Source organism: Sceloporus occidentalis, unplaced genomic scaffold (genome assembly GCF_023333645.1).
Source record: "Sceloporus occidentalis isolate IW3139 unplaced genomic scaffold, rSceOcc1.0.p SCAF_3, whole genome shotgun sequence".
In the NCBI taxonomy this organism is placed as follows: domain Eukaryota; kingdom Metazoa; phylum Chordata; class Lepidosauria; order Squamata; family Phrynosomatidae; genus Sceloporus; species Sceloporus occidentalis.
In genome coordinates, this window is record NW_028316983.1 from 8,199,380 (window position 1) to 8,213,509 (window position 14,130).

The window sequence follows — 14,130 nt, forward strand, 5'->3', positions numbered from 1 at the left end:
GCATTCATTTGAACCCCAGATCAGCCATGGAAAACCACTGAGTGACTGGGGGCAAGTCAAACTCTTTCAGCCTCAGAGATAGGCAAAATCAAACCTCCTCTGAACAAATCTTGCCAAGAAAACCCTATGATACTTTGTCTTAGGGTAACCATAAGTCAGAAATGACTGAAATGCACACAAAAACAACAGTCAGTTAAGTATGCCAATTAGCTGTTGTAGAAGTGCAGTCCAGTATTGTACCACATTTAGTTTCAGTTCCATCATTTTGTGTCTCTCTCTCTCTTTTTTTTTTTTTTTTTTGCTCTGTCTAGATTCACCAAGATGAAGACAGCAACCAATATCTACATCTTTAACCTGGCTCTGGCTGATACCTTGTGCCTGATAACCTTACCTTTCCAAGGCACCGATACCTTCCTGGGCTCCTGGCCATTTGGCAATGCTCTCTGCAAAATTGCTATCTCCATTGACTACTACAACATGTTCACCAGTACTTTCACCCTGACCATGATGAGTGTAGACCGCTATATTGCCATCTGCCACCCCATCAAGGCCTTGGACATCCGCACACCCAACAAAGCTAAATTAGTCAATGTTTGCATTTGGGCCTTGGCCTCTGTCTTTGGGATCCCTGTGATGGTAATGGGATCTACCGAGAATGAAAATGATGGTGAGTACTATGAAATTAACTATGACTGGGGAGTGGACTGTCTGATGTAAATGTCATACACTCCAGCAATTTGCAGATTAAAACTGGGACACATGTGGCAAAAAAATCAAATGAAGTATGGTCAGGATGGCAAAAATTATTGATGGAAGAAGAACACACAAGCTAGGAGAGGCTGATAGCCAGCTCTATTACTCTTTTCCATCTAATTCCAAGAAAGCTGTTCCTGTGCTCAACCAGTGCCTGGCAGCTGTAACAGATTGGATGAGGGTAAACAAATTGAAGCTTAATCCAGATAAAATGGAGGTGCTCTTGGTTAGTTGAAAGACAGATCTGGGAATAGTTTAGATGAGGTTACATCCCCCTGAAAACTCAGTTTTGCAGCTTGGGGGTATTCCTGGATTCAGCTCTGAGCATGGAAGCCCAGGTTTCAGTAGTGATCAGGAGTACTTTTGCACAGTTAAAGCTAGTGCACCAACTACATCCATTCATGGATAAGTCAGATTGGCCATGGTGGCACATGCCTTGGTTACATCCTATTTGGATTAATGTAATGTGCTGCATGTGGGGCTGCCTTGGAAAGTGCTCAGTTCACCCAAAGAGCTGCAGCTAGGTTGTTAACTGGAGCTAGCTACAATGAACATATAACTCTTGCTGCAACATCTCAATTCACTGCCAGTCCATTTTTGGGCACACTTCAGAGTTTTGACTTATGAAGCTGGTTTTGGGTCCAGGTTATTGGAAGGACTGTTTCTCCCTTTATGAGCCCACTAGAACATTGAAATCATCCAGAGAAGCCCTTCTCTCTATCCCATCACCCTCTCAGGCTCCTTTAGTGGGAACAAGAGACGGGGCCATCACCCTCCCAGGCTCTGGAACTCCTTCCACAGAGAGGCCACGATGGCCCCATCCCTGTTGTCCTTTCGATGGCAGGTACAATTGATGGGGCTTAAGCTTTTAAATGTTGTGCAAGTCAGATATAGTTTTGTATATAGTTTTTACACGGTTTGTATATAGTTTTAATGCATTTTAATACTTTAAATATGCCATCATTTTATTTTTTTATTGTTTAATACACACACACACACACACACACACACACACACACACATATATATATATATATATATAGAGAGAGAGAGAGAGAGAGTTATATTTTTCAAATGCTTTTGAATTGTTTTTAAATTGTACTGTTTTAAATTGTACTGTTATCCACCTGCAGTCTCTATGTTTGGAGAAAGGCAATATATAAGAAAAGATGATGATGATTATGATGATGATGATGATGATGATGATGATGACAACCACCACAACCAGCTGTATGCTCTGAATCTTCTCAAAAGATTTGGGACCCTGTATTCCAATGCTGAGGAGCTATTTGCATGCACATCCCGCTATGCCACCTAGTATGTCTACCACTGCCATAGGTCACTTGCTTTGAGGTTAGAACTAGACATGTGCTTGATGCTGAGCATCTCATTCCAACATCAGAACAAAGTGACCTGCAGAGGAAGTGGAGATGCTGGGTGGCACAGTGTTTTCCAGTTAGACCCTGTAGTTTTGCTCCTCTCACCTACTCTCTGCATTCCATTCTTTGTCTCTCTTGTCAGGCTGACAATAACAAGTTTGCTAGCTATATCTTGAAGAACTATAGCAATGGGGAGGGAGACACACATACATTTTCCTATTCCACTCCTATTCCATTCCATTCTATTCAAGTCTGGCTCCTTTTACTGGTTTTGCATTTTCTCCCAGTATACCATATCAAGTGGAGGACCAGGTAACTGGGGTTGGGGGGAGATTGTACATCTTTAGGGCCAGAATATTCTGGTTTGCCCCAAGAGTATCTTAGCTAGAGCAGACAGGTCCAAAGACTTGAGATGGGGTTCTGCTTCTGATTTTCTTTGCTTCCTGGCAGGAGGAAAGGGAAATGTCATCCTCCTTACACCTCAATAGGAAGCTGAATAGGCCTTCTTTGCCCAATCTGGCTACTGGCTCTTCAGCTGGTCTGGGGAGGCATTTATGTAGTTTTAAGATAAGACTATGTAGTTAGTTTTACTGAACACAGAGCCATTATGGATCTGTAACTCTAGATCATGAATCCATCAAGGGGAGTGAAAGTACCACTGCATTATGCTTTGGTAGGGCCTCACCTGGAATACTGTGTCCAGTTTTGGGCACTACAATTCAAAAAGAATGCAGACAAGCTGGAACATCCACTACATGTGGTAGAAGGTCCCTTTGATTTTACCACATTTCCAGCACTTCTCATCTTCATTTTTATATATTTTACCTAGTTTGACTGGTGTTAAATATCATCTGTGGAGCATTTTATAAATATTCTCTTTCATGTCCATACATAGTGTGAATTATACATTCTTGTTCCATGATTTTCCCCATTTATTAAAGTAGAGAGGGTGTCCTACATTTTGGCCCCACTACAAAGTGTATTCTTTTACTGCTTCTTGTTCTGTTTTCATTTTTAACAGCAGTTCATATGTTTTTGCTATAAATGTGATCATTTTTATCAAATGTTATCTCATTTGTGGTTTTTCCACTATCAGGAGTGGGAGTTCCTGCCACCTAACCCCAGTTAATGTGGAAGGCCCATTGTATTTTAATCTATGATGTAATCTGTCTCAGTTCTTAGGGAGAGGTCGGTAGTAAATAAGTAGTAGTAGCAATAATAATAATAATAATAATAATAATAATAATAATAAAGCTTATACAGGAACCCAGGGCCCAAAAATCCAAATGATCCTCTTGAACACAGGGTAAGGCAGGAGGGGGCCACCATTGGAAGTAAGCCCAGAGGCAAAGCCTCTCCCAGTCCAATGGTAACTATGCCCTTGTCTGGAATTGTGGAATGCTTCTCTCAAAGCCATAGTAATCTTTCCCCCTGTGAAGCACTGCTGCTTAAAATGAGCCATAAATCTAGGCACACCGAAAAATATTAATCCTCCTGGCAGGCAAGGCAGGGGGAAAATAGACCTAGCAATGAATTGCATAAGTGTAATACCAGCCCAGACAGCATCAACCGATTCTGGTTCTGACAAGGAGTGACAAAAAGCTAAAACAAACACAAACAACCCCAAATCCCTAGCATTATCTTTGGTGCTTGCCTGGAAGACTCAGGGGGCTTGTGTTTTCTTTCCTGATTATTTGCCAAGTGCGAAATAACTCTGACTAATTCTGAGCTTTCATGGGTTTGGTTTGGGACTATAATGCCACTCTTGACATATCACTCATGCTCCCAGAGCAATTTGAGGAATTAAGTAGAAAGGGAAGACTTGCTGCTGAGATGCTTATGAAGGTGAAAGGCAGCATGCAGTGGATCACAGCTTGGGAAAGTCATCAAGGGAAGATTGCAGCCCCCATTGGTCATGCTGGCTGGGGGATTTGGGGAACATTGGTACAGAATGAGAGAAAAATTTCCTGAACTCTGTTGTGTATTAGAACTTGTAGAGCTCATCAGTAAAAGAAAAAAAAAAAAAAGGGGGGGGGGAGGAATCAAACAAAGCAAGGCTGCATGTGTCTTTTTGGAGGTAAACCCCACTGAGTTCAATGGGATTTGTGTTCTGTTAAGTGTGCAGAAATATTATTTTCTTTGCAAAACACATTGTCACCTGTGCAGAAAATTCTGTTCTCTGCACAAAAATACCACTCCATATTCTATATCAGCTACTTGTATGTATGTATGTATGTATGTATGGGTATGTATGTGTATGCATATTCTCCCTAATGTTTAGGTAGAATCTCTTTTCTTGTAATTTGAATCCATTCGTTCTTGTTTAGTTGTAGTTAGTTGGTACCAGCTTCGGCTGATATGCCAACTGCACCCCTACCTGGACCAAAAGGACCTTGAAACAGTGGTACATGCACTGGTAACCTCTCATTTAGATTTCTGTAATGCGCTGTACATGGGGCTGCCTTTGTACCAAGTTCGGAAGCTTCGATTATCATTAGTTGTGTCCATGGATAGTTGTATATTCCAACCTTAATCTGATGGTCCTTTCTAGCCCCTTTAAGATTCTATTATTCTATGTGTTATAGTCTCTGGAACAGCATAAAACAAGCTTTTGTATTAGAATATCCATTGATTTAATGAGATCTACCTAGGTCAACAATTGATTTAGTGTGTCAGTTCTAGCTGGGACTAAACAATAGGACTGAAGCCACTGATAGACTTATACTTGCTTTATAGAATCATAGAATTATAGAGCTAGAAGAAACCACAAGGGCCATCCATCCCAAAGCCCTGCCAAGCAGGAAGACACAATCAAAACACTCTTAACATATGACCATTCAGTCAAAGAAGGAAGCTCCACCACACTCAGAGGCAGCATATTTCACTGTCTCCATGCAATGGTCCTTGCAAGAGCTGAATACAGGGAGATTCCAGTATTCTTTAGGAGTTTAAAATCTCTTAAAAAAATGAGCTACCAATATAAGAATGTTTGGAGTTGAAAGTGTGTTGCTGAAGATTAAATTACTCCCTTTTTCAAGGCCAACCTTTTTCATTTTTCCCTTTGCAGAGATTGATTGCCTGATCAGACTCCCTGAACCTGTGGATTATTGGGATCCAGTCTTTGGGATCTGCATTTTCCTCTTCTCCTTTATGATCCCTGTCATGGTCATCACAATTTGCTACAGCCTCATGATCAGACGCCTCAAGAATGTCCGTGTGCTTTCCGGATCCAAGGAGAAGGACCGAAATCTCCGACGCATTGCTCGCCTAGTCCTGGTGGTGGTGGCTGTCTTCATCATCTGCTGGACCCCCGTCCACATCTTTGTCCTGGTTCGATGTCTGGGGGCCAAGGCGGACAATGAGGTCAAGTTAGCCATCTTGTACTTCTGCACTGCCCTGGGTTATACCAACAGCTGCCTGAATCCCGTCCTTTATGCTTTCTTAGATGAGAACTTTAAGACTTGTTTCAAGAAGTTCTGCTTCCCATCTGCTTTTAGGAAAGAGCTGCAGATGTCCAACCGGATGTGCAGCATTGCCAAGGATGTGGCTTATGCCTGCAAGAATTCAGATGGGACTAACAATCCGGCATGACTAGGCGTGGAAATTCCGATGGTGCCGGTCAGCCAACAGAGCCCAACGACACCCACGTCAGAGCTAACTCAGATAACAGCTCTTTGAAGCATAAGCATTTTTGATTCAGGAACAGAGACTCACAGTGAGTTGGGAGAAGGAACACATTGGAACATTCTTCTTCTTGGTAACAGAAAGGTGAGCCATTTTGAACATCGGAATGACACACCTCTTTCTCTTTAAGGGGTGTATTTTCGTTTGACTCTGGGATTCCATAAGGCCACAGGTCTTGATGGCACCACACAAATACAAACAATTCGGAAATGAAAGAGTTTTAATGCCTCTCCTGGCTGTTGTAGGTTTCTTTGTTGCTACCACAGCAGTTGGGAAGTGAGAGACAGACAGACACACACACACAGAGAGACAGATTGAGAGAGAACATTCTTTGCTTCTTACAACTTGAATTGCTCTAGTGAATCATCAGACAGTTGTAGTCCAAGAAAGCTTTTGATGGAGATTTTCAGTGAGTTTCAAAATTGAGTTTTGTGGGAGCCAAAGCACTGAATGGCACCAAGCAAGAAACAGACAATTCTTTAAATTATTTACGAAGAAAGGATGGTTCATCCAGTACCCTTCTGCTTCTGAATAATCGGGGCTTAGAAGGATCTCTACATGCTTCACTTTAATCCTTTGAATAGTATCACCTTTAGTGGATGGGTACAGTGGAATGGAACCAAGACCTATTGTGGTGGAGTAGAATTGTGGAAATGTGGTATGCATTTTAAAACATGTGCATACACATCAATTTCCTCTACCTAAAAATACTGTGAATCAAGCAGCCACATAAAGAGACCATGATGACAAATGTGAGCCAGCTTGATTAATGCACATTGAAGAAGACTGTTTTTGTCTATGTGTTGTTGTTTTTTTTTTATAACACAGTGCAGAGTAATTATAACCATGGATGAGCATGACTAGTATATAAGTCAAGGGGCAAAATGTAAGGCTACAAAATGTCAGTTCAAGCAGTGACTTAAGCAAGGACAAAAGAAAAGAAGGAGATGAGATCACTCCTCACTTCTGGAATTCTTTCATAATAAACAGTGGCAGTTGTTGGGCTTTAGTGTTACAGAGCATCTAAAGAGGGAGGGAAGAGTAAATATATTTTAAAGTCAAATTTTCCTCTCATGTTGCACTGTGGATTCTGGTCTGGTCTCCCGATGGAAACCTGAAATGAAATATTTTGTCAGTTAAAACAATATTGGTGTCCATTCCATTCCAAACATGGGGAAATGTTTCATGTTCATTATAGCAGGGAGTGAGAAGCATAATTGTTGAGCTAGCTCATAACAACTCAAAAGAATTGGCTTGCTGACTCACACCAAATTCCATCTAGCCCACCAGATGCTTGGTGGCAGCTTTTCCCTATGGCTTAACTCCTATATTTGATACGTAGAGTTAGATTGTTCCAATGTGCAGTGATTCCATGTACCTAAAATGAAAGTTCTTTGTACAAAAGAGTGTGCTTTATAGATTCATTTTAATGGCACTGCAAAGGGAATGGAGGCAGTTTGCTGTTACCCTAAATGCTCCAAGTGGAGCCCACCTTCCTAATCAACACAATTACCAACACTCTCTCTATATATATGTATAATTTCTCTCTACATATGGCCCTGACAACAGAGCTTGGTGGGGAGTTGTAGTCCAAACCTTCTTTCTAACCTACATCTTATGAATACAGTGCGCCTGCGTCATATACTGAAAGCTGCATGGCAGAAGTTTTAATGGTGTGTGTCAGGTATGAGCCCCATTATTTTCAATGGGGCTCGAGCATACGTGCTATTTGCTTTACATGGAGGGGGCTGGAACGGATCCCCCACATAAGACAAGGGGGCACTGTATATGGATTTATGGGGGCTCAGAGATACCTCTGGTAGGATCAGTTAAATCATCTTTGGGATTTAAAATATTTAAAATTTAAAAGGTTCATGATGGCTTTTTACTAAGAGGAGCTCTACAGCTTTGATATTGGGTAGTGCCATGCAGGGCAAATTATTGGCCAACAGTACTCACAAACAGGAGTGGTCTGGTGATGCCATTCCCAAGAAACCATCTATGTTGTGTGGTATAAAGTGGACCCCTGCCTTGACTACACCCACCACATCCCCATCAGGTCAATGCACAGAGGCCCTCCCATTCCTTCATGTTGCTCAGCTGTTGACCACTTACATTCCAACCTCAGCAGCTGCCACTGTATGTGTTTTCCCCACCTCAACCCACTTTTCTGCTGCAAACTGCTCTACTCCAACCCCGTCCAACCTTGTTTCTCCCATGTAGACCTAGGCACCCTTTTGCATGGTAACACATATGCCTCTGTAATCCTGCAGGAGGAGAATTAGAACTGGAGAGAATTCGAAAGGTAAAGCATCAGTCAGGGGAAGGGGTGAAGCAGATCCTTCTCACTTTTCTGCTCAAAACTACTGTTTGCTATTGCTTTTCATTCAAGAAAGAGGCCATTAACTGTATTGGTGTGTGACATACAGCTTGACCTTTCGTGTGCCTGAGAAAACAGAACATTTATTTACTGTGCCTGCAAGAGCAAAACAAAAAGGGATTTTTAAAAAAAAGAAAAGAAAAGAAAAGGAGAAACTGAATTCAGAAGCTATCAGAAGCATGATCCTGATCCAAACAGAAGGAAGGAACTGTGCCTCTTCCTTTGTACTACTGATTATACAGACTTTTCTGTGGAAATATTTCCTGTAACTGGTTTGATGAGAACATGTATTTTTTCATGTGCAGGTCTGCTGGATGTCAGAAAGCTTCCTATCTGCTGTATGACTATAAGCTGCCGTGTTTCTATGTTTTGTAGGTTTTGTCTCTTATAGTGGGCTTTGGAGAAGTATGTATCATACAGCAAGTGCAACGATTTGCTGTCCACGCAAAATGTAGAAGGGGCTTTTGAGCCAAAGCTGCATCCTCTTAGCCCTTGTTTTGAGAATGACTGCAGAAAAATAAGTTTGCCAAATGGCCAGGAAGCTGCTAATGTTTCTATTTAAATAGTAAGGCAAAAAGAAGATGTAATAAGCATGCTGCAGTGAAGAGTTATTCCCAGTCTATTTCGTGACCACAGAGTAGGACAATCCCCCACCAAAATGCACACCATTAATGTCAATGAAATGGATAGATCCAAATGAAGTTAGCTGATCATAGATCCATTTTGAAATCAGTGAGATGGGGCAAAGCAAGCCATCAGTCCTATAGAATTCCATCCGACATAAGATCCATTTTTCTAATAGAATCCTATTAGTCAGTCATGGAGAAGCAATGAATCAATTGATGAATGGCGAGTCAACACAGAGTTAAATCTCATTGATTTAATGGGTCTACTTTACAACAGGATTTAAGCTTAAGGCATCCCCCATCACCACCATCATCACTATCACAACAATCTATCTATCTATCTATCATCTATCTATCTATCTATCTATCTATCTATCTATCATCTATCAATCTTCCTTCCTTCCTCCCTCCCTCCCTTCTTTCTACATTTATATATTACTTGCCAGACCACCAAGGTCCCCACCAGAGCTTACCAATTTGTTTTATTATAAAAGATTATTCCCAGTCATATATTACCATCTAATAGGAATTTAGCACACATTGGGCTATCCCTCCCCGTCGAGATTGGCTAGACTAGAAATGGACAACTGAAGTGGATCCAGAAGTGATTTTATGCCTCCATGATCACCTGAGGGCCACATGGAAAGCCAAAGATGGTTGGGAAAATGATGGAAGCAGTCATTTCTATTGGTGAAAAACAAGCTTTTTAAAAAAAATGTTAATGAAGGCAAAGCAATAACGTCTTGAAAGGTTGAATTGCTATGCCTGGAGGTTTCTGGGAGAAGGAAATCACCCCTTTTTGGGAAAAAGGGAGCATTCTGGAGACCTCCAAAAAGCCCCCCCCCCCAAAAAAAAAAAAAACCAGACTCGAGACCCTTCTGTGGCCCTAGATGTCCACATTAGACTAGACTGAGAGATGGTGGTAACCAAGATGAGAGCAACCGGGATGATTAAAGATTTGGAAACCAAAACTTCTGAGATACAGTTTAGGGTGCTGGGTTTGTTTAGCTTGGAGAAGGGAAGTCAGAGAGGCAACATGACAACTGTCTTTAAATATCTGAATGTATGCCATGAAGAAAATGGAGTGAGATTGTTCTCTGCTGTTCCAGAGACTAGAACACGAACCAATGGAGTCAAATTACAAGTGATTGTACCTAAACATTAGGAACTTGACTCTAAGGAGTTTATCACATGGGGCAACTGGAAGTATAAATGGTGATTAATCCATCAAAATTATGCATTCACAATTAACATTTCACACGGCGTTGTGTTCAAAGCGTGATTATCCCAGGAATATCCCTTGATAATCATGCAATTGCACTAATGGTTTTCATATGACATCACGGTGAAAAGTGATTAAAGTGCCATTATCCAGTGAACAACCAGGCAATAAACAGCAACAAATCATTCACGGGATTTTCCTGTGAATGATTTTTTGCTGTTTGCTGGTTACCCCCTGGTTATTTCTGGGATAATGGCTCTTGTGTGTGAAAATGTTAATTGTGTTTTAATTTTAATCTCGATTGTGCGATTTTGACGGGTTAATCACCGTTTAAATCAATTTCCCCTCTTTGTGATAAACTGCTAAGAGCTGTTTGAGAGTGGGACAGGTTGCCTCAGAGAGTGATGGAGTCTCCTTCTTTTGAGGTTTTCAATCACACGTTAGACCTGTCTGGAGTGCTGTAGTCGTGTATTTCTGTGAGGCAGGGGTTTGGAGTAGATGGCTCTTGTGGCACCTTCCAAACCTAAGAGTCTATGGCAATTATCACATGGATCCTTACCATCCCTGGCTAAATCATCCATAAAGCATGTGGGTATGATAGAAAATTGCTATCCTCCTACAATTTAATCATCATTGAGGCGTACCGCTCCTCTCCTGTCATCAAAGTGTTCACAGAGCAGCCATTTCTCAATGATGGGAACTTCCATTATTGGAGAAATGGCTGCTCTGCGAATGCTTTGATGATGGGAGAGGAGCGAGATGCCTCAAAGACGGGAGGCAAGAGCAATTGGCTATCATACCTCCATGCTTTACAGACAATTTAGCCATGTTTCAGGGATGGTAAGGCTCTGTGTGATAATTGCCTATGAATCAACAATCCAACAATTCTGCAATGACTTGCTGACAGACATTTAGTTAGGTTGATTGCTATAAAATCTCTCAAGTCCAGTAGTGCATTACCAACTGTATCACGTAAGCTTTCCATCATTAATTCCGTCTCAACTTTCTTGTTAAAATAGGAATTGATTTTAATCATGTGCAAGCAAATTAATTCACATCTAGCCCCCCAGGCCTGCTTAAAATCAATCAGTCACATTATTTATAGCCCCCTTCCCCCCCCTCCGAAGAGTGGGACTCAAGGTGGCTTCCAGAATATAAAGGAATACAATTAAAACCACACATAACTAAAACCATACATCTGAAGGTGTAGACCTAAGCCTATGACAGCTGCCACAATTTCTTTTGCATAGTCTCAAAGGTGCTAAAAAATTCCTTTGCATACAAAAAACCTAAGATTAAAATCACATTAAACTGTCTGTAGAATTAGCACCACCTAAAGCATTAATGTAAAAAACTAAAAACAGCAGAGGAAACCCATTTGAATAAATAAATCTGTTTGGACACTCCTGCCAGAATAGAAAAAATTATATGAAAAGACAATGAAAGGACAGCGAGAAAGGAGTCAGCCTGGAAGGAACAGCCACAAAGAAGGCCTTCTCCCATGTTCTCACCTAATGTGCCTGTGAATATGGTATAGATTCAGTGCCACACTGCTATTTGAATACTCCTGAGTGTCTGTAGTGCCTAGCAGCTTCCATTTTAGCAAAGTTACTGCAGGCCTTAGTACAAACTGTAAATAACTGTTCAATGGGTTTAACCTTACCTACCAGAGAGGGTGGATCATCACTTTGGAGAGATCTTTTAAACTTCAGATTAAAATCTCCCATAGATCTATGGCTTCACTGAGCTGGGAACCCACAGTTGCCATGGCAGAGAATTCAGAAGGTCTTTGAACTGGTTGGTAGATGTTCTCCAAAGTGTTTTGAACTGTTTTTCCCCCAAAGGAAGGCAAAGTAAAATGCCTGCACAATTATCCAGTCACACCAGCTTTGAACTCGCTGATGAACTCAAAGATTCTAAAGTTTCAAGAAGTTGGGGGGTTGATAGTCAGAAGGCTGGGTATCCACATTGTTCTTTAAAGAACTTATTTTCTCAGAAGTGATAAGACACATTAATTGTCTTTAAGCAGACAGAACAAAGCACACAAATCATAATCCACCCACCAACCTACTTGGGTGGATTGTTGCAGAAATTACTTATTATGTATGGGATTGCTTTCCCAAGCAGACACCCACCCACCAGCCTAACAGCACCCTCTTGAGAGTCTCTCTCTCTCTCGCACATTTTAATTCCTCTTCCTGCATCTCATTAGAATTTTTATTTTTCATATAAGAAATGCATTTGAAAAAATGAAAAAAAAGTTTTATAAAGAAAAGGTTGCATGTCTGAGACCACTGTGTACGGCTTATGACTGGTTAGGGACAGGGACTCGCATTCACCCCTGTCTGGAAGGCAAAGCTACAATGCAAGATGAGAAGAGAAGGACTAGATACAACCTAGGTATAACCAAGCATTCAGACTTGCATTTTAATTCCCATCGTTCAAGCACTAGTGGCTGGTGGCTCCCACATCAAGTGGGCAGAGAATCTGCTCTGGCTTTTAGTCCAAACTTCAACAGGACTATCCTAGATGCTGAAGCTATTTTGAGGGTATGGCTTAGCATCATGGGCAGGTCCTTTATAGTTCAGATTAAAACCCAGAGCAGTTTCATTGCCCCACAGACAGCAGAGATACCAAGATAATAAAATGCTATGTGCTCCAGGCTTTTTATTTAAACAAGAAACCCCTATAATAGTCACCAATGAAATGCTTCAACCAGTAATAAATTAACTACCTACTAACTAACTAACTAACTAACTAATAAATCAATTTTCTGTATGTTAGTTACAATGCAGTCCTAATGGACGGTTAGGATGAAACAGAAGCCTCTTTTGTAGCAGTAATGTCCTTTGGTTGGCAGAACCTCCTTTGCCAGCTGATCCCAGAAAACTGCCGACAGCTCTACTGGCAGAATTACTTTGTGGGCTAAGTGATGCTAGAATAAGAGCAAAAAAACAGGAGCATAGAAGAGTAGGGGTATAAAGAAGACACTGTGCCTGCTCCAAGCTATCTGCAGCCCAGGGACACAGCCATAACACCTCCACAAAGTTATGCCAAAGTGAGAAAATCCTGAATTATTTCCAGCACCTCTAGGCACTGCTTCAGCTGGCCTAGTGTTTAGGTGACTTTGGGCAAGGGGCATTCATTCTCAGCTTTAGAGGAAAGTAATGTCAAACATCCTCTGGATCAATTGTGCCAGGAAAACCCCAGGACAAGACTGCCAGTCCATCACTTGTGTTTGTTCTTGCTGATTTGTGCCTTCAAGTTGTTTCTGACTTATGGCGACCCTAAGGCAACCCTAGAATTGGGTATTCTTGGCCAGATTTGTTCAGAGGAGGTATGCCACTGCCTTCCTTCTGAGGCTGAGAGCATGTGGTTTGCTCAAGGTCACTCCCTTTGGATTGTAAACATATAAATTGTAAACCCATAAATGTATGGCACATCCCCCTCCAAATTGCATTCTGATTCACCTCTAGATCTAGGAGGCATGAGATGGATAAACTATGGTTAAACAAAATGAACTACAGTGAACCCTCCTCCATATCCTGAATCAAAACCCTGGAAAAGAGAAGAAGGTTTACAGGCAAATCAAAATATTCTAGAGTTTAATGTTTCATGGATTTCTGTACGACTGAAGAAAGTGTAGAGAAGGCAAGATGGAGCAGGGAGGTGGGATGTGTTCAGGAAGCTTCCAAATCTAACTGACCTAAAACTAAGGAATAGAGTTGTGTTTATGTATCAGTTAATATTGGGTGGAAGCATGCAAATGAAAGCTGTTATTTTAAAAAATGGTGAAATGTTAATGCTAACATTCATGTTTGAATTCTAGTATTAAAAAAAACAAACTTTTTTTTAGTCTTCTTAACTTAAAAAAATGCTAAGTCAATAATATGAGAATGTTGTTTACTAAATCCATTTTGATTCCATTTCTTAAACTTCTGAATTAAATAGCATATAATTACAGCGCTTTAGAAATAAAGTTTAATAATAATAATAATAATAATAATAATAATAGCATCTCAAATTCAGTTTCCGGCAGAAACTGAATAGAGTTAGAGATTGTTAATTGCAGAGAAGGATGGCTCT

General features: G+C 40.9%; 2 protein-coding genes across 2 annotated transcripts in view; one reads left to right on the forward strand and one right to left on the reverse strand.

The window, feature by feature from the left end:
- LOC149315526 (nociceptin receptor-like) overlaps window positions 1-9,146 on the forward strand; it is a 34,461-nt gene extending 25,315 nt beyond the window's left edge. The window contains exons 3-4 of the mRNA XM_089513584.1: window positions 312-667; window positions 5,200-9,146. Coding sequence (XP_089369710.1) covers window positions 312-667; window positions 5,200-5,723 — 880 coding nt within the window. The 3' untranslated portion in view covers window positions 5,724-9,146. The remainder of the gene's footprint in view (window positions 1-311; window positions 668-5,199) is intronic.
- LKAAEAR1 (LKAAEAR motif containing 1) overlaps window positions 1-14,130 on the reverse strand; it is a 324,572-nt gene that overhangs the window by 283,926 nt on the left and 26,516 nt on the right. The gene's annotated exons all lie outside the window — the stretch shown is intronic.